Source organism: Lagenorhynchus albirostris, chromosome 3 (assembly GCF_949774975.1).
Source record: "Lagenorhynchus albirostris chromosome 3, mLagAlb1.1, whole genome shotgun sequence".
Lineage (NCBI taxonomy): Eukaryota > Metazoa > Chordata > Mammalia > Artiodactyla > Delphinidae > Lagenorhynchus > Lagenorhynchus albirostris.
In genome coordinates, this window is record NC_083097.1 from 137,716,470 (window position 1) to 137,742,657 (window position 26,188).

General features: G+C 38.7%; 1 protein-coding gene across 1 annotated transcript; it reads left to right on the forward strand.

Annotated features, from left to right (window-relative positions):
• Positions 1-769: 769 nt before the first annotated feature.
• GABRA6 (gamma-aminobutyric acid type A receptor subunit alpha6) lies at positions 770-15,838 on the forward strand. The gene is made up of 9 exons (XM_060146528.1): positions 770-922; positions 1,122-1,240; positions 1,828-1,895; positions 3,855-4,075; positions 4,161-4,243; positions 4,555-4,698; positions 5,110-5,262; positions 6,466-6,725; positions 15,563-15,838. The coding sequence occupies exons 1-9, from the start codon at positions 885-887 to the stop codon at positions 15,836-15,838; spliced, it is 1,362 nt and encodes a 453-aa protein (XP_060002511.1). The 5' UTR covers positions 770-884.
• Positions 15,839-26,188: the final 10,350 nt, after the last annotated feature.

Below are 26,188 nucleotides of genomic sequence, written 5' to 3' on the forward strand. Positions count from 1 at the left end.
CTTTATTCTTACAGCATTTCTACATGGGAACCTTAATAAGCTATTTCCAGATTGTCTCTTATAGGCAGCATTCATGAAACTGGCCAGGTTTCTAAAGATAGTGGTAGAATTTTGTATCTTAGCTTGAGACGCCACACCTTTGACAAGAAGGATCAGCGAAGTACTCAACACTTTAAAAAAAATGCTAATCCAAAAGCAAGATGGTCAAGAGCTGTGGGAATGTAATTCTGGTGTCTTATAAATGCTTTTTCCAAAGAAGAATGAGGACCAATTTTTAAATAGAGAGGAAAGGGACGTCTGATGCAATAAACCTGGTGAAATCAGAAAGAGAATCTGAGAGGATCCCAATATTGTTAGACATTTTAAGCAGTGAGAGCCATGTAGAAATCCTTCTGTGAACCACGGAAATAATAAATGCTGAGCCCGTTGGAACATAATCTCAATCAGCAAGATGCCACTGCCTTCCAGATTTCCTCACAGGGCCCTGCGAAGTCCATGCCAAAACTAGCAGTGGATTTCTCCCATCTAACCTCCCCTTATGCCTTATTCGATTATTGTCACTGCTCTCTGACCATGCACTGTCGCTTCAGACTCTCATTTCCCAACTAAGTCAGTCAGAGTAGGCTAAGTGTCCATTAGGACGTACTCTAAGACCGCAAACCACCTTGTTCCATGTGAAAAGACGGAACAGAGAGTGAAGAGAGCAAGGGGAACCCTGCAAGTTTAGCTGGCAACCTTCTCACCTACTGGATTACTGGCCAGACACAAACAAGAAGGGCTATGAGTGGTCCGGGAGATTGCTCTAGTTAATTGGCAAAGGGGAGCTGGTTGGGAGGAGGAGAACCCAAGAGGAGGGAGAACTGGGCATTTCAGTGCACCGCAGGATGGCATCGCCTCTGCCCTGGCTCTACATTATTCTATGGTGAGTAAGACTTTTTTCCGATTTTTCCTTTTTGCTCGGAAAAAAGGGCAAGCACACACCCATTGGGTGACTTCTATACCAAATCATGGAAGCAGCCTGGGTGGTGTGGCATGTATGTGTGGTGGGGCAGACGAGGCTGGAATGAACAGCCTATTTCCTCTGAGGCCAGGAGTGAGGGTCATTGACTGTCTACTCACAGGGTAGAAAATGCCCTAGGGAAACTGGAAGATGAAGGAAACTTCTACTCCAGAAACATCAGTCGGATCCTGGACAACTTGCTTGAAGGCTATGACAATCGGCTGCGACCGGGATTTGGAGGTGAGAGGCGTCCTTACTAGACCAAACGTCTGTACTTTTCTTCCCCCTTAGTGCCATTCCAAGGCACAGAGGCCTCAGGATAGCAGAGTGGCAGGTTGCAGAGCTTGGGGAGGGACCATGTGTATGTTCCCATCCAGTCTCTGTCCCTTCCTCAATTCGCAACCTTATATGCCAGTCATTTGAACTCTAAGCCTCAGCTTTCTCAAATGTAGTGTGGGTGTATGAACAGTGCTTGCCTCATAGGGCGTTTGAGTGTAAAATGAGATTTGCCATATAAAACACTTCCTTTAGCATTTATCCCATGAATGCCATCACTAAACATTAATTATTGTTGTAATTTTCTTTAGAATACTAACCTAGTTCTCGTCCATTCCTTAAATTTCACAATTTTGCCAGAATGCATTCAAAATAATGCAACTGGTGTGAGTTTGTAAAGTTGAAAATCCAAAGAATTCCTGCTGCTGGAATTACTTGAGGATGGGTTGCAGATTCTGGCCATGAGAAGGGACTTTGTGATAGAGTTGTTCAGTTCAGTCCCCTTAACATCATTGATGATAATTGCCCCCATCCCTCTGGGCTCATTTCAGGTGCTGTCACTGAAGTGAAAACAGACATTTACGTAACAAGTTTTGGGCCCGTGTCAGATGTGGAGATGGTGAGTGAGCTCTGAGTGAGGAGAGTAATTTTGCTTAGTTGGGGGAGAGGGCTGAATCCCAGAATGAGTGATAAGGGGCGTTGTTACCAAACTTGGCTCCAGATCCAAAAGCAATATGTGTGCTCCTGCTGGGAAGGAATGGCCCTTAGAGCAGATTCCTGGCTTCATCTCTTTCACATTTCACTAAAGGCTCTGCTTGAATACTAATCTGAGGGGCCTTTTATGGTGATACCCTCTCTTCTGTTCACATATCATGCATCTATTCTTCCCTACAAAGAGAAGATCTTTCCCCATCTTTATGAAGTCCTAGTAAATTTTTGGAGGAGAAAAAAGAGAAACCAGCAAAGATGGTATGCTACATAAGTGTATATTGAGAATGTCTATTAAATTTAAAACATAGCTGTTTGGGCAGTGTATCTTTCTCGGTATGTGTTATTAAAACAGTAAAGGGAGTCCTTTGGAAAGAGTAATGCATTCCACCTTTTATGTTTGCAAATGGACCAATAGGTGTTCTGGGGACTCTGTTCCAGGTACAGATGGCTATAGGATTCATAGTAAGCGGCAATGAAAACCTGAACCAGCCTTCTAGAACAAAGTATATTATGATATTCCTTCATATTTCTCAGGTAGTATGTCCCCCTAAAAGTAAAATATACATACTAAAACTGAAGAAAAACATAACTCTTTAAAGTGGTGCATTAAATGTACTAGGGGAATGTAATTCTAGAAAAACAGTTATTAGATACTTTCATCTTCTGCTTTTTGAGTTGACGAGATAAGGAGAAAGGAAAGGAGGAGGAATTAAAAAAAGGAAAAAAGGAAGGAGTAAAAGAGAAAGAGAAAGGGGGGGCAGGAGAAGAGAAGAAAAAACAACACAGAAGAGGGGGAGAGAGTGAGGAGTACTTTATTTAAGAGATAAATGTCTTAAGACTTGAGAGAAATTAGAGTCAGCATTCTCCAGAATTCTCAATTACTTATCATATTTTTTCATTTGAGTACTGACTCACCCCAAGAATAAATAACCACAACCATATCTTATGGTACCATTGAAATCTGGGGACACTTAGAATTTATTTTATGCATGTGTCTCTTTTTTAAGACACACATCTTATATTTGTACAAGAGAGGCTTGTTATAGCCTGGATCATCATTATATGGATATGTTGTGTGTCAAATTATAGTTTTAAAATATAATCACCACTTGCAGTAATAGGTCTCATAAAGGAACATATAAAGTAGGCAAAGCAATTCTTGGCAATATTTTGACCTAATTATAAGTTGTTATTTATCATTGACTTTTGCAAAGGCCCTTATCATAATTCTTAAGATTTTTAATGTTATTTCATAAAAGCCACAAATTAAAACTCATAATTTTGATTATGCATGCTTAAATGATGCTCTGTTTGGGTAATCATGGTAACATTTGCTTTTATGTTCTCTGAGAACAGTATAAAACAATCATGATGTGCAGACAAGAGTATGCTTATCAAGTAAAGTTTCTCTATCCTTGGAACTTTACTAAGTGGTACCATGTTGCTCAGAGATACCTTTGAAGGTGAACAAGCTGCTAAGGGACTGGTTAGACTCACTGATGGTAGGAAGGTCAGCATAAAACCTAGACTAAATCTTTTTCTATTTTTCTTCTAAATTAAGGAGGGGGAGCTCAATAGGTCAATAGATGAAGAGATGGATGACTGATAGAAAAAGAGGAAGAATGTTAAGGAGGGTGAAGGTGGAAGAGAGAGGTTTGCACAATACAACACTACCTTTTATAATAATATTACAATCTTGGAGTGTGAAAACATAATAAGTCACTGAAATTATCACTTTCCTGATAGGTTATTGTCATCAAAAGTTGCGTCGTTTCTTAAATTTTAAGATTGGGTATGTAAGCTAGTGAATAAACTATTCTTAATAAGCCATCTGCCCAGCATGCATGAATCTCTTATTTTGTCTTAGGAGTATACAATGGACGTTTTCTTCCGCCAGACTTGGACCGATGAGAGGTTGAAGTTTGGGGGTCCAGCTGAGATTCTGAGTTTGAATAACCTGATGGTCAGTAAAATCTGGACACCTGACACTTTTTTCAGGAATGGCAAAAAATCAATTGCTCACAATATGACAACTCCTAACAAACTCTTCAGAATAATGCAGAATGGAACAATTCTATACACCATGAGGTGAGGTTTCCCCAATTCTACTTCCTCTGCCCAAATTATCTGTCCATCACACTAACTCAGAACCACTTATTTCAATGTTCCTTAGGCTTACCATCAACGCTGACTGTCCTATGAGGCTGGTTAACTTTCCTATGGATGGGCATGCTTGTCCACTCAAGTTTGGGAGTTGTAAGTTACAAAAAGCTTCTGAGAGTCAAATAATGCATTCAAAATATATAATTATTTGGTTTTAGTCAGACACTGGAAAGCAAAAGAGAAATATTACTCTGACGTTCTCAGTATGATTCCAGGAATTAACTTACTTAATCACGTCTCTCTCAATCATACAGTCAGAGGTTTTGGTCACCAGGAATAAAGAAAATCATTTAAAAAATTTGTTTGTACTTCCTTTTTATAATGAACAAGATTTGCTTTGAAAGAAAAAAAAACACACAATTAGCCAGATTTACTTCTCTGTTTAATTTGTTTAAAAAATTCAGATGCTTACCCCAAAAGTGAAATCATATATACATGGAAAAAAGGACCACTTTACTCAGTGGAAGTCCCAGAAGAATCTTCAAGCCTCCTTCAGTATGATCTGATTGGACAAACAGTATCTAGTGAGACAATTAAATCTAACACAGGTAAGCATTTGATCAATGCATGGATGTAATCCTGCATGGTGACTCCAGTGCACATTTTCAAAATATCTATTTCTTTTTCTTCTGCATTATCCATCCTCAGCTAAACTTATTGTTTTAAAGTGATAAGTAGCTTTCTTTAAAATTGATTTTGCAACCATGTGCATATAAAGATTTGTGTAGCCTTGGAGTGAGTAGTTTTGTATGTATATGACACAAAGAACCCCACAGAAAACAATGAGCTGATGTATCTATCATCTGCTGATTGAGTAGCTTTGTCATATATTGAAAAAATGCCTTTGCTTGTTTTCTTCCCACCCATATTAATTTAAAGATCTGCAAGATTTATTTCCAGTTGCATTCTTTCTGCACACTGTCAACAGCAATAATCCTGATATACCTGTCTTCCAACAGGTGAATACGTAATAATGACAGTTTATTTCCACTTGCAAAGGAAGATGGGCTATTTTATGATACAGATCTATACTCCTTGCATTATGACGGTCATTCTTTCCCAGGTGTCTTTCTGGATTAATAAGGAGTCTGTTCCGGCCAGAACTGTCTTTGGTATGCTTCACTCTTTGGGCTCTACTTTCTGTCATCCTCCAGCTCACATTGCTTGTGTATCTTAGGGGAATGTTCACACCAGTGCACTTTTTCAACCCACAAAGGAAATAAACTCCTATCTCATTCAGACACATGTATCATATAAAATGACCCTCATCTTATCTCACATTGTGTGGCGAATCAACAAAAGATTAGTCTCAGCAAGAATTCTGGCTGGTTTCCTGTGACTTTGACGTGCCCTATTTAGGAAAGTTGTTTTTTTGTTGGTTTGTTTTGTTTTTTAAACTCAATTTGCTTTTTCATAACTAAAAAAAAAGCAGAAAATTAAAAACTGACATGTAAAGCAATGAAAACAAAGGCTAAGATATTGAACCCACAAATACATAAATTATATCTCACTTTTATTAGGTTGGATCTTAAAAAAAATTGCCATTTTTAGGTCTAAAAATAGATAAATATCACCAGTTTCCCCATTGTTCAACCTAAATATTTAGTTACATTTATGATGTACAGAATCATTACTAGTGTGATGGAACAAAATGAAATAAGAAAAAGAGCTATAACAGAAAAATATCATCTGTAACGAAATCCAATATTTTTCTCAGTTTTTGTGATTATAAATTTAGTAGTTCATAGGGAAGACCTGAGTTTAATTGAAATCTCAGATGAATTTTGACTTTTTAATTTACCATACTAAAATAGATCTCTTTTTGCAAGTTATAAAAGAATATTTATATACTGATGTTTACCATCTTTGAATTATATAAATCCTCCAAGACAGAAGACTGCTGGCAGATGAGTAATGAAATTATTTTCTCATGATTAGATATTTTATCTTAAAACCAAGCTAGAAATAAAAAAAATTGAGAAATCTAATTTATATTTATTATTCACACCAAATAGACTTATTAAATATGATGAAAGATTATATCAGCATTAAATTTGATCAGAAGTTCAAAGCTTTATTAGTTATGTAATAATTTGCTATTATATTATAATATATTATTATTAATACACATCACCACACTAGGCTTTGAAGGAAACCAAAATGTGAATGCCTATGATAACTGTGAACAATTAAAAATAATAAAATAACAAAAAATACATTTGTAACAAAAATCCTCTCCACCAGCATGTTCCCACTTGATCTTGTTATTGGATTGCAAATGCTAATAGTGCATTTCTCATTCTGTTTCATTCTAGGGATCACCACTGTCTTAACCATGACTACTCTAAGCATCAGTGCCAGGCACTCCTTGCCAAAAGTGTCTTATGCGACCGCCATGGATTGGTTTATAGCTGTTTGCTTTGCTTTTGTCTTCTCTGCTCTTATTGAGTTCGCAGCTGTCAACTACTTTACCAATCTTCAGACACAGAAGGCCAAAAGGAAGGCACAGATTGCAGCCTCACCCCCAGTGACAATAGCAAAAGCGACTGAACCCTTGGAAGCTGAGATTGTTTTGGTAATTGTTTACTTTTCTAATGTTAGCTACCATATAGGAAAAGGCAGCCGGAATAGTTACCACAAACAATTAAATAGTCCAAAAGTAATATTAGTGGGGTATGAGTTACATAAATTTGGTTCCAAGGCCAACTTCTTCTCCAGCTTCACAGAAAAAAGCCAAGCAACAATCCTTCATTTATCTTTGCTCTAAACTTTTGGTATTCCTCTTTTATCACCCTCACTAATACTGGCAGATTGCAAGCTCTCAGAGGAGACAGAAAATTCTTAGCCTTTAGATGTTTTCTTTGAACAGGTTCCGTTATACCGACTAGGGAGAATAAAGTTAAAAAAAAAAAAGTTCCTAATGAGGTTTCAGAGTCTGAAGGAAACAAGCAGGGACTCCATGGACCATTTCTGTTAGAAATCCACTCGCTGCTTTATTTCAGGAGGGCACAATGTGTATATTAGGTTCTATGAATGCTGAGTCATAAGCCAAGTTTTTGACTCATGTGAAAACGTTCTCATGTTCACATTCATGTTATATGTATATAATATACATATTATTATGTATATTAATGTGGTTTTTTTGAGACACAATCAGTGAGAAATACCTATAAAATTAAGTTTAGATTTGCTGTGGCTAAGCTCTGGTCCCCAAAGTTTTTTTGAATAAAAAATAAATGATAGTATTAATAATTCAAGGGTCTTAAATGTGCCCCCAAATTTCAATTTCACATATGAATAAATTCTCACAACAATCAAATCGCATGTACTTTTTAAAAACTGGATTATAGAACTGATTGACAAGTGTACATTTTTATTTCAAAACAAACTCTAAACAAGTAGCTCTTGAAAAGAGGAAAATTTTGCTCTACAAAATCAAGTAATGCAGACACTTTGAACTGAAAATTTCTTTATAACTGATCAATTCTCATGACTATTTCCAAATCGCAAAACCACATACAGCCCAATTAATTCTTGGTTAAATCTTATGATAAAAATTATAAAGCTATATGTGTTTTACTTTCCAAATACTCAGGTGTTTATTGGCTTTAAAAGATAATTTTGTATTGAAACTTTTCTCTTTGATAAACTTAGAAACTTGTTAGAGAATTTACATTTTCTTTAAAGGATAAGACCAATCCCATGATAAGTGGCAATATGTAATTTAAAGACTTTTTTTTCTTGAATTAGACTTTGTTTTTAAACAAACAAAAAAAAAGTTTGCCATCCAGTAATCTGGTCTAATTACACTTACGAATAAAAAACAGAGCCTCAGAGAAGGAAAACATTAGGCACTAGTTGGTAGAAAAACTAGGAATTGATTCCAGAACTCGTAACATCCACAGATTTACAGAGGCTGAGGCCCAACACTTTTTCAAAGACTGAAATATAATAGAGTGTGTACCCCTGGACAAAACATTTTCTGTATGTAGGTAAGGTTATTCCCAAAATTCTTCCCTTAATTTAATGATGTTTTCTTTATATACGTGTGTGTGCTTTGAAAGTTCACAAAAATATAAATTTTGTAACAAATATGTTAAGGATCCAGTTCAAAAGACTTGAAAATTATATATTTCAGAAAAGATAAATTCAAAATATTTTTGAGAATTATTTTGTTTGTAAAAATAAGTGATTATGTTACAACCTATCTGTACTTACATAGGTATATAATTGACATATTGTCCAAAGGTCATATATTATCTTAACATATAGCTGGAAAGGAAGAAGGAATTTATCATAATTCCATTTAACAGTTTCTTATTTGAGAAACACAGTAAAAATAAAAAAAGAAATTCATGAAAAAGAGGCTAAGAAAAGTGATTTTGAATATAGTCACTGATCTGATATTGAAACAAAAAGAAAGACCAACTTCCTTACTTCAACTCTTTTAAAATATATATTACTAAGAAGAATATGATTTCAAATCCTTAGAGAAAGCATAGAGTTATCGTTCCCTAAGTCCATTATTTTAAAGGTATAATTTATTAATAAGATGGAATTTAAGATCTCAGGTCTTCATATAAACTATCTTTTAATAGTTCTAAAGTAGTAACATATAATGAGCAGGTTCTTTGGGAAGTTGGATAAAAAATTGCATTTAAACCATCTCAAAGTAGTTTTTTCCTTGCAAGTTGACTTTTTTCCCTACAAAAAATATTTCTAAACCTGGCTCCACTTAAAATATTCCAAGGCAATGAAAAGGAGAATTTTGTTTCTGAAAGGCTAAGTTAAAGTGTAAAAATAAAAAGAAAAGTAACCAAACCTAACAATATTAACCTTGTAGGCATCAAAAAATATAGATGATTACATAGAACATGTACAGTTTTATTTATTTATGTCAAAACTTGGCTATTGCCTTATATAATATAGAGGAACAAACAAATTACACATTTCAAATTTATACAGCACAATGGTATATTATGATTGCAAGGTCATTTTTTCTTTCAAATACCATGACATTTTAAAATGCCTATTCAGTTGTACTCAAAATGACATTATTTGAGTAAGTTGGACATTGAAATAGCAAACCAATGTGGTAAAGCTGAAATGAGATTAAGTGCTTGGATATTTCATGTGATTCTAACTTGTATGTTTTAATATGCACATTGCTTTTCAAAGGAAACTGCTTAGAATGAATGTGAAAACTTTATCACTTTGAATTTGACCTTGAAATTTATTATAATAATGACAAAGAGATTCAGGCATTTAAAGCCTAGTACTCACACCTGAAGACTCATCTAAAACTAAATCTTCAGAAGTGCTCTATAGAGTATTAATCTTTCTTATTTTAAGGCATTTGGAAGTGGAGACTTTACATTTTTGGATTTGGAGAAGAAATTGTCCACAGTTTCTTTCCTGCTTATAGGGTATCTTTCCATATTGTTTTTATTTGGTATGCTATTTTGGCTTTAGAGAGTTATTCCTGTATTTATGTTTCAGAGCTTATTACGTGTCTGGGGTAGATTTATTTTATATGTAAGACCAAGTTTAGACTTTGATCTCTTTCTGGATGTTTTGCTAGTTTTCTTGTTACTTTAAAAATCTAAGCCCTCACCACTATGTTCCTAAGAATGAATCCCCTGGCCCCCTACCCATCAATACATCCAATGTGGTTTCTCTTTTTTTTTTTTTTTTCTTGCGGTACATGGGCCTCTCACTGCTGTGGCCTCTCCCGTTGTGGGGCACAGGCTCCGGACGCGCAGGTTCAGCGGCCATGGCTCACGGGCCCAACCGCTCCGTGGCATGTGGTATCTTCCCAGACCGGGTCACGAACCTGTGTCCCCTGCATCGGCAGGCGGACTCTCAACCACTGCGCCACCGGGGAAGCCCTGTGGCTTCTGTTTTTCACAGAACGTGTGATGTTCTTGGTAAATTATCTACAAACTAATTTGACCAAAATTTAATTGGTCAAGATAATAACTATATTTATACTGATTACATTACTTCTTTTCACCTGACACCAATTTATTGAGTACCTATGTGTTCATCAAATTATTCATACCATAAGCCTTTATTTGTTAAGTGCTTTTTTGCCAGATCCTTTGTAGAATGCTGAAGCTACCTTAGTAAGTGACGTCAACAGGGCCTCTTCCATCATGGAGCTGCCTGTTGAGCATGAAGAGAGGAAACTACTCAAGGAGCCATGACAATATACTGTGATAAAGGCTGTGGTTAGAGATGTGTAGAAGGCTGAAAAAAAGCCATGAGACAGTACCTAACTCAGTCTGGAGGGGTGATTGTGGAGGAAGTGATGCCTATGCAGAGAAAAGAAAGATGAGCCTGGCCCTGCTCTAGAAACTCTCAGTCAGTTGTGAGAAACTTGGGCACAGAGAGGGAAATAAGACATATTTTCCTTCCTGCACTCCTTTCAAGGTTGGAACGTCTGCTGGGCCATTACTATGTTGCCCTTCACCTGTGTAGAAAAATATGAATCATAGCATACTGAAAGATTTACCTCTCCTGTTCCAAATCGTGCTAAGATTTCTTTCAGTACTACCATTACTCCAAAGAATGAACAGTTGAATTAAGACCATCAGAGACTCTGAGCACCAGAAAGATCATGATGTCCCTTCCCCATGGTAGCGCCGTCATATGACTTATAGAGAGGGTGGGGTGGATTAGATGAGGGGTGTAGGTGGTTGGCTCTCTCCCTATACCTTCCATCAAATCACCATCCAATATTCCTTTTTGCACCCTCCAAACATTCCAGTATGGTTTTCAGACATGCCACTAGCACCACTGACCCACCAGATTGCTACCAATAAGCTGCTTCTCTGCAGGCATTCTGGAATTGTCTCCGCTCCTCAATTCTACCAGCTGTAAAATAAATGTGGGGACATTTGACACACTGATTTATTTTCTCCATAATGATTAATATGTAGCTTAAAAAAGGTCAAATAATAAATGTTTTCAAAAATATTTTCTCTTATTTTTGGTGCCCCTGTTCGCTGGTTATAAAAGCAGATACTTTGTTTGTCCTTTGAGTAATGCAGCCCTGGTTAGAATATTTCTCCTAAGAGGTAACCCGTTGCCCCCTCTTCTTTAATATATTAGACTCACTAAATGCTGTATCAGAATTGCTCTAAGTACTTCCCAAATGCCTCATCCCTATACCAAATAACTGATTGTCACAAAGTCCAGTTTGACTCCAAGTACCTTTGCAATATGGCGTTACTTAAAACAAAACAGTGCTCTAAAAATACCCAAAGCAGGATGACACTGAACAGCAGGGGAGCCCCGGAAAAATTCAAAACCACAGGCGTTCTACTCAAAACAGTGACAGCCCCAAGCTGAGCCCTCATCTGGACTCTGACAAAAGCTTATTTTACCATCAGCTGAAGCTGCTGAGCTTACAATAGAGCAGGCTGGATCCGACACAAACCTGTAGCTTGAATGGTTTGCAATATTGGCTTTCTTTTCATTTCAGAAATTCAGTGTGATTCTTCTAAATTTTAGGTGTCCAGTCTCCTACACTGCCGATTCTCAATTATCCAGGAGCTGATTATCCAGCGTGTGGGTTAGCCAGCCCTCTGGCATTTCCTTGAGCACCTTGTATTTGCTGCCTGCTAGAAATCCCCCAGCCATCATTGGGCAATGAGACAGTGTAATTCTAAACCAGTGAAGCTCAATGGTGGGTGAATTTTCCCCCAGAGGACATTTGTCAAGGAACAAGGATATTTTTGGTTGTCAAAACCCCGAGGAGGTGTTTGCTACAGGCATCTTGTGGGTACAGGACAGGGATGCTGCTCAACACCCCATGATGTACAGGGCAGTTCCCACAACTAAGAAGTATCAGTATATCCGTAGCTTTGTGGTTGAGAAACCATGCCCTAAACCCTAAAGCTGATGGAAAGAAAAAGTAATATTTATTAAGAGTGGGGCTTCCCTGGTGGCGCAGCGGTTGACAGTCCACCTGCCGATGCAGGGGACACAGGTTCGAGCCCCGGTCCGGGAAGATCCCACATGCCGCGGAGCGGCTGGGCCCGTGAGCCATGGCTGCTGAGCCTGCGCGTCCGGAACCTGTGCTTCGCAACGGGAGAGGCCACAGCAGTGAGAGGCCCGCGTACCACCAAAAAAAAAAAAAAAAAAAAGAGTATGGTCTTAGGGATCTGAGAGGGATTGAGTGAGGTACTGCTGCTTATTACTTGTGTGAGCTTTCTGCTTACACCTTCATTTGCTCATCTCTGAAATGAAAATAATATTTTTACATGATAGATTCTTCCTAGGAATAAGCAAAATAATGCATGCAAAGTGCCATGTAGTGCTTGTTAATGGTAGGCATTTAGATATGGTAACGATCATATAAAGTAATATCAACAATATGCTAAAATATAGTGTAAAATAATCATAAAACGTTTTGTTCCCTTCTCTTTGCCTGACTACAAAGTCTTGGGAAATGTTTAGATTTTCATTCACTTGTTTATTCGGCATATGTTTATTAAGCGTTCACTGTGTTCTGTGCACTGGCTAGGAACTGTGGAACACTTACACATGAGAATAATATGCCCTCTACCACTAAGGCGATTTCATGTCAGGAAAGGGGATAAAGCACAACGGAAATAATATTTACAGGGAAGAGGTGATGACAGCAGAGAGTTGTAACAGTTAGGTAGGCAGAAATGTGTACAGAGAAAAAACACATTTCCTTTCTCAAGTTCTTAAAGAAAAAAACCTTACAGCTGAAACAGTAATTGGCCCTTTCTTTTTTTCTTTTTTGTTTAATTTTCTTTCTTTTTTTTTTATTCAAGTATAGTTGATTTCAATGTAAGCTTAGGGAGAGTCAGTGACTCCTAAGGCATGTCTAAGTCATACAGCAGCTAAGTAGTATCTATGGAATTGCAGTCTAGGGCTTTCTGACTCTGCTGCCCTCTTAACTCCTAAGCAACCCTCCATAGAGATTGTCTGGGGAAGCAGATGAGGAAAAGAGGAATCCTACTGTAGGAGACCTTTAATTCCAGGCTAATGCCATTGTGCATAAATTTTTCATGCTGTTAGGTGGTGAATGATGTTGCTTAACTCTGGACAAGGGTTATTCAGCAATCTTCATTAAGTCATTTGTGACACTGTGACGATGCCAAGAGATTGACAAATAAGTTTTCCCAACATCTCCAAAAGAGAGAGAGAGGTAAAACAATGCCTTACATTTTTATGCTAGATTATGGTTTATAATCACTTTCATCTCAGTGAACTTATTCATGTCTGCCCTGTTTCTCCCTAAAAAAGGAAGAAACATAGGTGTCAGACAGACAATGCATGCTATTAAAAATCAAGACGTGTTTAGAAGAAAATCTGCTCTAAAGCCTTGCCCTCTTTCTTTCCATTACGATCCTTAGAAAATTTACTAGAGTAAAATATTTTAATGTTCCTCATATCTGGGAGGAAGAGAACTCTTTCTGAAGAATTAAACAGTGACAAATTTTGCTCTTTCAGGTGGAGAATATTTTAATAACATATATAATAGATGAAAATTCAAATCAGAGTTTGAGAAACATGATAGAAAGCTCTTGGCAGACAATGCTATGTTTATTCTCTCATACAGGTAGCATGCATTGAGACCAAAATACCACTACTCTGGTCCTATCCACACACTATCTAGTGACCCTGGGCACAGTAGTCCTGGGTTGTCACATATTTTTAATAGAAAATGTCACTTATTTCCGATCCAAGATCAGTAGACTTGGCACTCTTCTATTTTAAATTCTCTTCTACCTCCAATACCTATGATTTATTTAATTCTGTCCAGAGTGCCTAGCCTAATACTGGGTCAACAAATAACAAATAAAGATATTCTTTGCTTGAAATTCACCATGGTCATGTCAAATCAGACTTCACACTGATTTATTTTTGCTTTTGGTAAAGAAACAAATTTTCCCATGGCCCCTAAAAGCACAGTGGGCTTGAACTCTCTATGATGACTATTATAGATGCTGGGCAAACTTCCATGACAAATCAAAAGCAAAATTCAGGATGGGAGTATAGAGAGGAAAGGTTCTCAGGGTTGTTGTTTCCCGCAGTCCAAATGTCACCACGTCGGTGGGTAATTCTGGTCCTGTGGCTCAACCAGCACAGGGGAGGCGGCAGCCTCATCCCGTTGCTGGGGGGGCTGCTGTCTAAAGCTCCAGGAGTCTGTGTCCACGTGAGTAACACACCCTGCCAGGCAGCAAAGTGGTAATTCTGCTGCCAAGGAGAAAACGAGGCAGTTTTACAAGAGCAGGGTTAATGTACAGCCAGGGTGTGAAGGCAGGGACCCGGCAAGGACAACCTGGCCACAAGGAGAGTGATTGTTATAGGTCGTAGACAAGAAAAGGTAAGAATCAGAGGAAGCCCCCCAGTCTCCACCATTATGAAAGGAGTCTAACGCAAATAGAATTAGAGTCTCTGAACCAGGCTCAATACTTCAAAGGTGAGAAAATGCTGGGATGAAACAAGCAGTGAGATTGACCAAGGCGGTTTATTACGGGCTGTGAAACTATGGGCGAAGCAATTCCCACATCTGGACCTCAGCCTTCTCATCTGTTACTTAATGCACTGAAGATCCCTTTCAAGACTAGGATTGGTTGTCTTATGATTTCAGTGGAACAGAAAATCTCATGATAGAAAAGAACATATGACAATTCTGAAGTTAGTAAATATATCACTTTGGTAACTTAAGATGGAGGGAGACCAGTGGAGAAGCTCTGAATGGAAAGCAGAAAGCTCTCAATATACAACTCTGGACCAAGAGGTAGTCGTATTTCCAGGGAAGAACAGTCATCCCACTCAGTATAAGGGTATTTCTATTTTGTCACTGGCTTTTGATGTACATGAGCACCTTTATATTTTTTTTGCTGTTGTTGATACCTTAGTTGGTTCAAATTTATGAATGGTAAAGATTAGACTGTTGGCTGGGAATGTGTCTAGAATGTGTCTAAATAACATTTAGCCAAGCTGTTATTGTCTTGTATTGAGTAATTGCCCACACATTCCCAAATGAAATTCCCTCTCATTGCCCATACCCATTGCCCTATAGGTTTATGCATAACTGGGGTGGTGGGTGGATAAGCCCTTATAACCTGGCTTATCTCCTAATGGTACAACACTCAACACAGTTTCTGGGGCATGGAACATGCTTAGCATCAATTGCTGATGTATTAAATTAGAGGACGTTGGATGTTAGCAAATCGATGTTTTTAAAATTTGTTTTACCGCTTTCTTGGAAAAGTAGCGCCATCAATTACTACCAAGAATTTGCTGATATTTTAACTTATATAGTAAGTAGTCAGTAACTATCTGTCAATGACGGAAAAAATGAATGATTAAGGGATGTCTATTCTTTTACCCAGGCTGAATATATATGTATCTTTTCCTCTACAGCATCCTGATTCCAAGTACTATCTGAAGAAAAGAATCACCTCTCTGACGTTGCCAATAGTTCCATCCTCCAAGGCCAGCACAGTCCTCACAAGAGCTCCCATCTTACAGTCAACACCTGTCACCCCCCCACCCCTCTCTCCTACCTTTGCGGGTACCAGTAAAATAGACCAGTATTCTCGGATTCTCTTCCCAGTTGCATTTGCAGGATTCAACCTTGTATACTGGATAGTTTATCTTTCCAAAGACACGATGGAAGTGAGCAGCAGTGTTGAATAGGTTGCAGCCGTAATAACCTGTATTCTGTGAGTTCTCATTTTCTGAATGTTTAAAAATAGCAATGAGACTTGTATAGATGCTTTTCTGAACATGAAATCGAAATTGAAAATCTCTAACACATAGCTTTGAGTAAGCATGTATGGGCAAGAAAAGCAATAACGTTACTCCTCAAAATTGGAAGGTGAAGGTTGGTGAAAAATATGACTTTTCTGCACATTAGAGAAAATTTTATAAAAGGATAAAATGGATTCAAGATGAAGTTGCCAATCTTTGTCCTTCACTGTTCAATATTTTAATTGTCACTGTGAATATCATTTACCACAAAGCAAATAAAAATAAGAAATGCTGACACTTCCAAAGCCTGCCTTAAAATGTTTATTTTGGCTTAGTTCTCAAGAGAACAAAATATAAATAGTCTAAATATTTATCAGTAGGTTAATACCAGCATGTTGGAGGCCTTTATGCTAGTAAAATGGCTTTCAGTGACATTATAAAGCCTGCATTGAGCTTAGCCATTTGTTTTTACCTTGCTGTGCTACTTTACCTCAATAAAATATGGTGTTTGTATACATATGAATTATACATAGATCATAAATTATATATGCATTTGTACATAGCTTTAGTTGGACTGCAGTACAGTGTTGTTTTATCTCACTAAGCTCTCCTTTTAAAATAATATGCTCATTCATAATTCCATGAAGTGGTCGAAGGCTTGTATATTATGACTGTTCTTATATCTCATATGCTTTACCTTTCTAAGTGTATCACTAAACAAAACAACAATAAACATGTTCTCTGGGTCTGTTTAATAAAGCTCAGAAGTTTCCTTAAGTATGGGGAAATGAAGTGGTCACCTCCCCAGTGTTAGTGTCCCTGCAGATTCTGAGAGACAGAAGGTATGGGACAGCCAGGCTTGGTCACCCAGCTCTAAAAAAAACACGTGAATTTGTATTCAAATAGTCAATCCTGCTAGAAAACAACGGAACAACGTCTTCAAAATGCTGAGGGAAAATGATTTTCAACCCAGAATTCTGTAACCAGCAAAATAAAGATAGAGGATATATTAAAAAAGTCAATCCTTCATCTCTTTTCTGCTCACTCAACACACTTTCTGTTGTAAGATGAATGGGGTCTGAGGATCTAATGTATAACTTGGTGACTATAGTTGATGACACTGTATTGTGTAATTGAAATTTGCCAAGAGAGCAGAAATTAAATGTTCTCAACAAAAAGAAAAAAAAAGTAAATATGTGAAATGATGGATATGTTAAGTATCTTGCAATATTTATTTATCAGCTGTACTTCAATCAAGCTGAAAAAATGAATGAAACTCTTTTTCTTCCTTTCTACTATTCCAGCTCTTTCTGATGCTAACTCTACCCATGTTTCTCCTACACAGAATGGTATTAGGGAAACAGGAACTGGGAGTGGGAGAAAGCATGTGGTGTGGTTTGTGCAAATCAATAAACCCCTCATGAGTTGTAGCTGGGTCTTAAACATCATTGAGATCAGCCAGAGCTCTGAACCCAGAAAGAAATATTCTGGAATTACTACCTCTTGCCTTTATCCAGGAAAATACAAAAAAAATTCTACAGCCAAACAAATTAGAGTTTAATTGAAATAGCTCTCTACTAAGGGTGAGGAAGTTGAGATATCCATCTAACTTCCCTATTAATTAGCTCATAAAAAAATCACTTAGCCTCTGGAAGACATAGCTCTAGTCTCACCTATAGGACGAGGGGGATGGAATGGACACCCTCTGAAGGTCCTTCCATTTTGAACAGCTTATGTTTGTTTCATTACTTCTTTTTTTTTTTTTTTTTTTGTGGTACGCGGGCCTCTCACTGTTGTGGCCTCTCCTGTTGCAGAGCACAGGCTCTGGACACGCAGGCTCAGCGGCCATGGCTCACGGGCCCAGCCGCTCCGCGGCATGTGGGATCTTCCCGGACTGGGGCACGAACCCGTGTCCCCTGCATCGGCAGGCGGACTCTCAACCACTGCACCAGGGAAGCCCCATTACTATTCTTTTCTATCTAGCTTAAGTCATTATACAAGGCCTGCTCCTGTTTTTGAGAGTACATTAAATAATTAAATGCCACGTAGGTGTTAATCACATTATATCCTATGTTACATTTAATCTTCATAAACCTGTAAAGTATATACTGCTGTTATCTCCATTTAAAGATAAGAAACCAAGGCACAGTGAAGATGAGTAATTTTGTTCAAAATCAAGTGGCACTCAAGTGTTATAGCTGAGAGCCATACCTAGGCAGTGTGAATACATAGCTTGTTCACTTAACCATAACCATACAATGCAAGTCTATTCTGTAATCCTCTCCAGAGTTCTCTCGCCTTGTCTTTCATTTCCTGTAATAACTTTCCTTGTATCCTGACCTGCCTCAGCATTTATTCTACATTTCACTGCAAAGCATATTACTGTCAGTCAACATCTATACTTGGAGTTGAAACAGATAAGTAAAACCCACTAAAATCATTACATATTATAGGCATTAGATTTCTCCTCAATTTTTTCAAGGGATTTTGAAAAAATTTGCAAAACTTTTGAACTGCTAAGGATTCTAGAGAATACTATTTCTCAGTGTATATCATGGAGTGGTAACAGAGGTTAACTGAAAATAGAACAGTTTCAGAGTTAAAAATTTTTAACAGAGCTAAAATTTTTTAACTGTTAAAAAATTTTAACAGAGTTAAAAAGTTTGAGGGGAGATGCTGAGTCAAAGCAAAATACGTTTCTTTTCTGCTGGAGTTCTCAGAGCCTTTATTATGCTTATGTGCATTGTGATTCTCTCATAGTTTGCTATAGTATTTAACATTTCCCAAATCCACATGGCCATAAATATTATTTTGCAAGGAGGAAATGCTGGAACTAGCATTTCCCAGAAAACAGTTTGGGAAAGACCACCTTGGTATTATTTATACTATCCCTTCTGTCCCACCACCAACTAAACAGATAAGGGATTGAGTCTCTGAATGGGCAGATGACTTATCCTAGTTCATACAGCTATTAGAGACCAAATTAGAACTGCATAAAATAAAAACCAGACAAGGTATTTCAACAGAGAGAATTTAATACAGAATGAGCAACACAGAGATAGTAACTGCAGGAGTCAGACACCAAAAGGAAGATGACAGGGTTAACAGAACCTAAAAACTTGTGCAAGTGGCCTTTTAGAGCTGGATTTAATCATCTGTAGAGAGGGCATCACCTGGATGGGGTATTAGCTCAGCAGCTCAGAGAAGAGAACCCCAGAGCTGGGAATCAGACCTCCAAGGACAGGGTACCACCCAGCTGATATGAGTATCACAGGTAATTAGAGCAGGGGCTCCTCAGCCCTGGGTCTCAGACCTCTGAGGTCTGCCCACATGCTGCTGGCATCTCAGAAGCTTGAGGGAGGACACATACATTTGAGATCAGACTTGCAGGGAGGAAGGGCTGCTCGGCTGAAACTGCTATCTTTGGGAGAGCAAAATGAAGCTGGTTCTGGGAGAACCAAAAACTGGAGACTGGAATCAACTGTCATTTCAAGGTGACGGGTAACATTAAAAGGCAAAGCAAGACTAAAACAGGGAGAATATTCCTTTCCCTTTTCACCTGATTTCTAGTCTCTCTTGAGTCCCTCCTATTGGAAGAACCTGACAGAAATCCTAGTGGCAGAGAAGAAATGAAAACTAAGGAGTTCAGCCAGAGCATCACAAAATAGAGTATAGAAGGTTGGATTTGGAGCCGACAGAAAAATGCTTAATAACTGAAATAATTCACTCCCCTGGTTATCTGGTACCATATACACACCTCTGTACATACTTATACTGTTTCACAATCATAAGATGCAATTACTCTTTATACAAACAAAAATACTGTCTTCATTAGTCCAAAAAGGAGATACACAAAATGCAAACAGCCATTGTGTTCATGTCTAGGTAACAATCACAGCAACCATTTCTGATGATATTTAATCTTCTATTACAAATCAGAGTCCCACCTGAATATTCTGTTTCCTAAAGACTCAGTTGTAAACCTATCTATGAGAAACTACCTTTATATAAAACAGTAAGGGGATAGGAGAAAGGAGGTCAAAAGAAAGCATATAATATATACAAATATTAATATGTCTAAATATCTATGGGTCTTTATGGATAGGAAGAGCTATATCTATCTCCGTGAAAATAATAGCAAGCAAGGAATAAACTATACATAGCTCCTGTAGTCCCCATTTCTGTAATTAGTCACATGACTGTAGTAGATATAAATAACTCCCTTTTTCTACTATCCTTTTCTCTCAGTCAGCATCCCAGCTGGTTGATTTGGAGTTCTTTATCGCACAGAATTACTGAAGGGTCTTAATCCAACAGCAGGATAGTTTTCTCACATCCAGGAAGGTAGATTTCTTCCACTACTAAGATATCTTAGCCTTGGAGTTCTAAGATTCTCAGCATTGTTCAAGTCCCCTCAGATGTCACCATACAAGCTTCAGTCTCACTTTCCCAATTAATATCCTCCCTTTTTCATGAGAGACATGGCAAGTGTAAGATTTTGATTTCCATTGTAATTCTGCAATCAGCACAATTAAAATATGCATCTACTTTTTAAAAGAAACCAGCCCTGCACTATAAGAAAAAGAGATTCTTTCGAGTGCTTTAGAAGCTCTTCTGTTCTCTATTGCTTGAACTGAGGATTAAAAGCCCTGAGTTTATACATTTCTGTCTGTAGGTTCTCCAGTGCAGTTAGAAGAGGCATCTCACCCACAGTTCTTGTAGCAATCATGATTACTATAAGAATTAAGGATTGAAGGCACTGGGTTCTCAGGATATTACATTATAATCAATAAGAAGTGATCATTTAAATTAATTGTAATATAACTTTACATTATGAATTACTAGTATTTCATTTCCCACTGGAAAGGAGATCAGTACTTCATCAGAGGACACGGACATGACCAAATAATTCTCAGAATCTTCTGGCATCAAATAAGTTCAGAGAGAGAAACAGCTACCATCCTTAGGACTGGGGTAAAATGAAAAAGGGCAAGTTATCATCTTAGGGGAAGATTCCCAAGGAGCTGGGGCTCAGACCTTTAAGAAGGGGTCAATGCCAGGGGAGTGATGAGGCTATTCCTGGCAATGCAGTAAGAATCAAGTAGAGGTCTGCCAAAGTAGAGGGAAAAGTATGAAGATGCTCCTTATGCAAGAAGAGTCTTAAGAAGGAATGAAGAAGTCCCTTCTTACTTTTCCTTCTGCCTTCTCATCTCCCTATACTGCCTCCTATTCTCAGAACTCAGTAGGAAGCATTTTAAAAGGAGAAATGAAAACTGTGCAGTTTAGTGCCACTGTTCTCAAGTATAGAAGGGTGGGTTTGCAACTAAGTGACAGTAGCTTAAGCACAAACACAGACTGAGACATAAACTATTCTGGTGTCCAGTGTAAGCTCTTGAAAATTCTTCCTTAATGGTTGAATTCCGAAAGCCATAATGAGCTGGTGGGGGAGCCATACAGGAGCAGGGAGATTTGTTACTAGAAACCACTTACTAGTAAAAGCCCATTTCTATGTGTTATAATCAAATGACATATGTTATACACGTAAATTGCCCAGAACAGTGACTGGCATATACAAAGCACCATAATAAGTGATCGCTTAGAGTAGTAATAGTATCATCATCATAGCATCTTACTATATGTTAGTATTAAGCATTGATATGCAATTGATGAAATTAAGGTTAAAAACATTTTATGTCAGGTTATGAAATGTATAATCACAAACTTCCTGATAACAGATATTAGCTGGTACAAAAATAAAATGTATGCTATCACACCAAAAACAAAACAAAGCCACAAATTACTGTTGAAAAGTTTGAGTGATGCCCCAAAGGGTACATTTTCAAAGAGCTTCCTACGAAGTTTGGCTATTTGATTATGTGTTATGGTTTAATAATGTTCTTAACCCATGATTTTGCCAGTCCAATGTTTTCTGTCCCAGAAAAATCGATGACAATTATTGTCTTAAATCCTCCAGAACCTGAGCTACATTCATCTTTCTGAAGGCATGTGTTCGTGAGCATGTGGGTAAATATTGGGGGGAAACTAGAGATTAGCATTATGATAACATAATGTCCCTTGGAACGGCAATTCGTGCAGACTAGATGACTTACGTAGAGTCAGAAAAGACAATCTATAAACACTTTTCTTACATTTCTTAAATTAATTTGCTTGCTTCTCAATTAATACAAAATGGATTGACAGACTACCTTCTTTAACTTTTACGTTTTAGTTCTAATTCAACACATTAACATCTCCTAATTTAGTTACCAGAATTCCTCTCAACTCCCACCACCATCCTCAGCTGTGAAATAGTCAAAATAAATAAACCAAAATAAAGGTACTGAAAGGCAAGTGTTTTACTCACAGCAGAGTCATTCCACCCTCACTCAAAGCTTACACATTTATATTTTAAACCTAGTTCACACTGGTTAATTTGTTTCTTATCCCAGTGTAGATAAGAGGAGTGAAATGTGGAGAAATAGGGGGGCATTAGAATCAGATAAACCAAAAGTAGAAATGACAGCAGAGAGAAAGCAGTTAGAGAGTAGAATGTAAAAATCAGTTTCAAAATTGTGGGCTCATTGTGTATCGGGGCACACAGTCCTCCATTATAAAGTAATGCCTCACTGCCCTGGTGCAAGTGCATTGGAACAGATTCCTGCACTAGGTGAGGTGAAACCATGAACAAGTCAGTTACTTCTCTAGGCCTTTATTCCTACATCTTTATAATTGAGGGTCTGGTTAGATGATTTTCAAAATCCTTTAACAACCTAAATTTCTATTATTTTATAACAATTTTAAAATGAGCTTTCCATGACCTCCATTTAAAATGTCAGAAGGGTATGTGACACCTTTTAAAATATCTCTCCCAAAAGCAGTTAAAGGAAGTAAAATGATTTGGTCTTAATAGTAGTAAATACTTGTTATTTAGCAGAAGTAGGACATTTTTATAAGTACTTACATATATTTTTGATTTAATCATTACAACCATTCAGTGAAGTAGATTCTATTCATGCACATTGTTCCACTGAGGAAACTTAGGTTCACACAGGTGGTGTTAACTGCACAGTATCTCATGGTCAGACAGGATTCAAGATCCATTTTTGTCTTTTGCAGAACTTTATACTCCTCACCAAGTATCACAGATAGGCTCCATGTACTTGCAAGGGTGCTTCTGCTCTATTCCTGGGTCACAGGTCACCAGCAAGTTTCTGGTTTGCAAAGGTAGACAAGTAATCTGTGCTATTCCAATTACAGCCTATTGATAAGGAGCATGGCCCTGCCCCTGGCTAGATTCTGTATTGTACCAAGTTACTGCAAGAACATTCAAGTGATTCAATATGATTCCCACTGCTGTGCCCCCATATGACTTGAACACCAACTTATCAGCAAGAGATTGCTGATACATGGAGAGATTTCTCTTCTTTTTTGAATATGACTAATTATCCATTGATTTATATTTTTAAAAATCTGTCATTTCTGTGTATGTGAAGCAAAGAAGTATGCACAAATTTCTTCCCATGACATCTTGACCGAAAGTAAAGTCCCCTTTCTCTAACAATGGAAATAACATGGAAGAGGCTACGGCTCACAGGAGAGAACATAGACTATGAAGGCTTTCTGGGACAGCTAAACATTTTAAAACATACCATCTCAGGCAACTTACTTAAACTCTCACAACCTTAGTGATGGGCTGCACCAAGCAGGCCTACAAGCCCTGTACTTGCCCATCCTCAAGACTGAAGAAAGCCTGGAGTCGGTGAAAGAAACATCAGTGGTTTAATGGATGGAGGATCTTACACGTCTGAAACAAGGTCCTGGAGTGACACCCCACTATGTGCTGCAGACAGTGGGCAGGACATGGCGGCAGTCTTCACTCCCAGGGGCAAGGGGAGGTTACCAGTTATAGGAGGAATTGACCTCAGGTTGTCTCATCCGTTACCAGGGAAAGTAGAAGAGAGGCACACCCCTCATGGCCCCTTTGATAAGCTATCATGGTGGAGATGTTCTGATCTAAATCACTAGCTGGGGTGGGGGCAATATTTAAGAAGGTCAGGAATGTGAATGGGGTGTAAGTGAAGCAGGCACTGGTCAGGCAGGGGATGTACCGAGACCAAGAGAACAGTCATCTTGGGTGGCCTGACCATACACTCCACCCCTACAGACCCTGCAGGACCCTTGCAATCTTGGTCTGCTCCTCTTCCCCATATCCCTGGGGCCAGGTATGTAGGGGGCACTGCAACCAGATACCACAAGTACCGTACAGACAGCAAACGTCCAGAGAGCATCAGGAGTAAGATACCTAGTATGCTCAGAACACTCATTCGCCAGGATGTGGGCGAATTTTAGAGCCGAGCACTTACCGGGTCAATGGAAAGGGAGTCAATGACAGCAGTGTCCTGACAAGTTATAAGGAACGTAAGGCCACCCCTGGTTTTCACAAACCCAGAGCCACCCCCATGGGGTGGGGAAGGACGCCTGCTCTAAAAGAAACATTCTGGTGGCCTAGCCAGCAGTCAAACTACAGGTCTGCCCACCCATGTTATGTTGAGTGCCATTAAGAGCTGGACCCATGAGGTCTTTCCTAACAAAAACAGTTAATCCCACTAGTTGGGCTCATGTGTCCAGAAGCCAGCCTATTCCATTCCACACAGCATAGCCCAAAGGGGTTCATGGGCAGTCAACTGTACAGTAACATTTATTGACGGGGATCCTTCTGACGTATTGGCATGTGGGACAGGAAGACGGTGAGAGTTGTTGTCCCCCATTGTCAGCCATCCCCACAGAGTCACATTAGCCGGATCCATTTTTCATGAAAGTCCAGAGGAGAATGAAAACAGCATCTCACCGTAGACCCCACAATTAGATTCATTTGGCAGTGAGGCCATGGTAGCTTCCCAATCCTTGAATAGATCCCTCCGCTCAGGCTACGGATGATACGTAAGACATCTAACAGGCACAACACAGGGGAGATCATGACCACCAAACAAAATACAGGCAGTATTCTGAGATAATACCACACCTGCCCGTGGTTTTTGTCCTGGTCTCCCATATAGTTCAGAAAAACTCAAGTTTTCAGTAATACAGCAATGTGTCCATAGGCCACAAAGCAGGCCACTCCGGTCAGTAAGGTTTAAGTTAAATCAGGTATAAGCTAGAATGACTTCCCTGTATCTCCATATGTGACAATGTTCCCATAATTTCCCCCTTTTGATCGCAAATCTTTTGATAGACCAAAGTATATGTCACTAGAAGCCAGGGTGAATGCTGCCTGCCCTGGGTCCAGATTATGACCTTCTGTGCTTGACCTCCTTCATATTTGTCTAGTTATCCATGCTGGGGGAAAACGGATCAGATACTGCTCAGAGGTATGTTAATGGGGAAACATTTTATAGGCTACACATTTTATCACTTATACGGAATTGTTACACGAGCATTGTACATGTGCTTTCAGTGGCAGACTTAAAGTAAGCAGTCATACATCATGAGTAGTTATACTCTGTGACAACTTCATTAGACAATTTTCTTTTCCTCCTGAACAACAGGGCAAAAGCGAGGCTAATACAATAACTTTTATAAATCTAGACCTCAATCAACAGGAATAGAATTTCTTATCTACTGAAATATAACATTTTTCTCTCTAAAAGTACCCTTATCACCACCAAACACAGCCAAATCAAGACTAATTTGTTTGCAAAGTAAGTCTGGTCAATTGACCACATAGGCTCCTCCAAACTGGCTGAGGTAGAACTCCTCAGAAGGAATCTCAGACTGAATTCCCTAAAGGCCTCTCAAGGCCAGGAAAGTCATGCCAAAGGTCTGCCATCAGGCTCTGCCTCAGTCGATTTCTCTCTGCTAGAGGTCTCCAAAATATAGAGATTCCCACACATGCCAGGAGACAGTTTTTCCCATCCACCTGATAAGGTTGCTCAGAACCCAAGAGTCTCCAACTTCTGAAGGGACCAGGCAGAGAGACAAGAAAAAGGTTTCAATTCTACCCACAGGTGTAGTTTACCAAACTGCTATAAGTTATAACTAACTTGAGGGAAGGGCTTCCCTATATCTGGAAAACACAGATCAAAACCAGTAATATCAGACTTTCCTGGTGGCGCAGTGGTTAAGAATCCGCCTGCCAGTGCAGGGGACACGGGTTCGAGCCCTGGTCCGGGAAGATCCCACATGCCGCGGAGCAACTGAGCAACTAAGCCCATGCGCCACAACTACTGAGCCTGCGCTCTAGAGCCCGCAAGCCAAAACTACTGAGTCTGAGTGCCACAACTACTGAAGCCTGCGTGC

Excerpts from the sequence above, each read along its gene's own strand:
- GABRA6 (XM_060146528.1), top strand. The coding sequence starts at position 885 with ATGGCATCGCCTCTGCCCTGGCTCTACATTATTCTATG. Across the intron at positions 4,076-4,160 it reads ACAATTCTATACACCATGAG|GCTTACCATCAACGCTGACT; the intron begins GTGAGGTTTCCC and ends AATGTTCCTTAG. Across the intron at positions 4,699-5,109 it reads GACAATTAAATCTAACACAG|GTGAATACGTAATAATGACA; the intron begins GTAAGCATTTGA and ends GTCTTCCAACAG.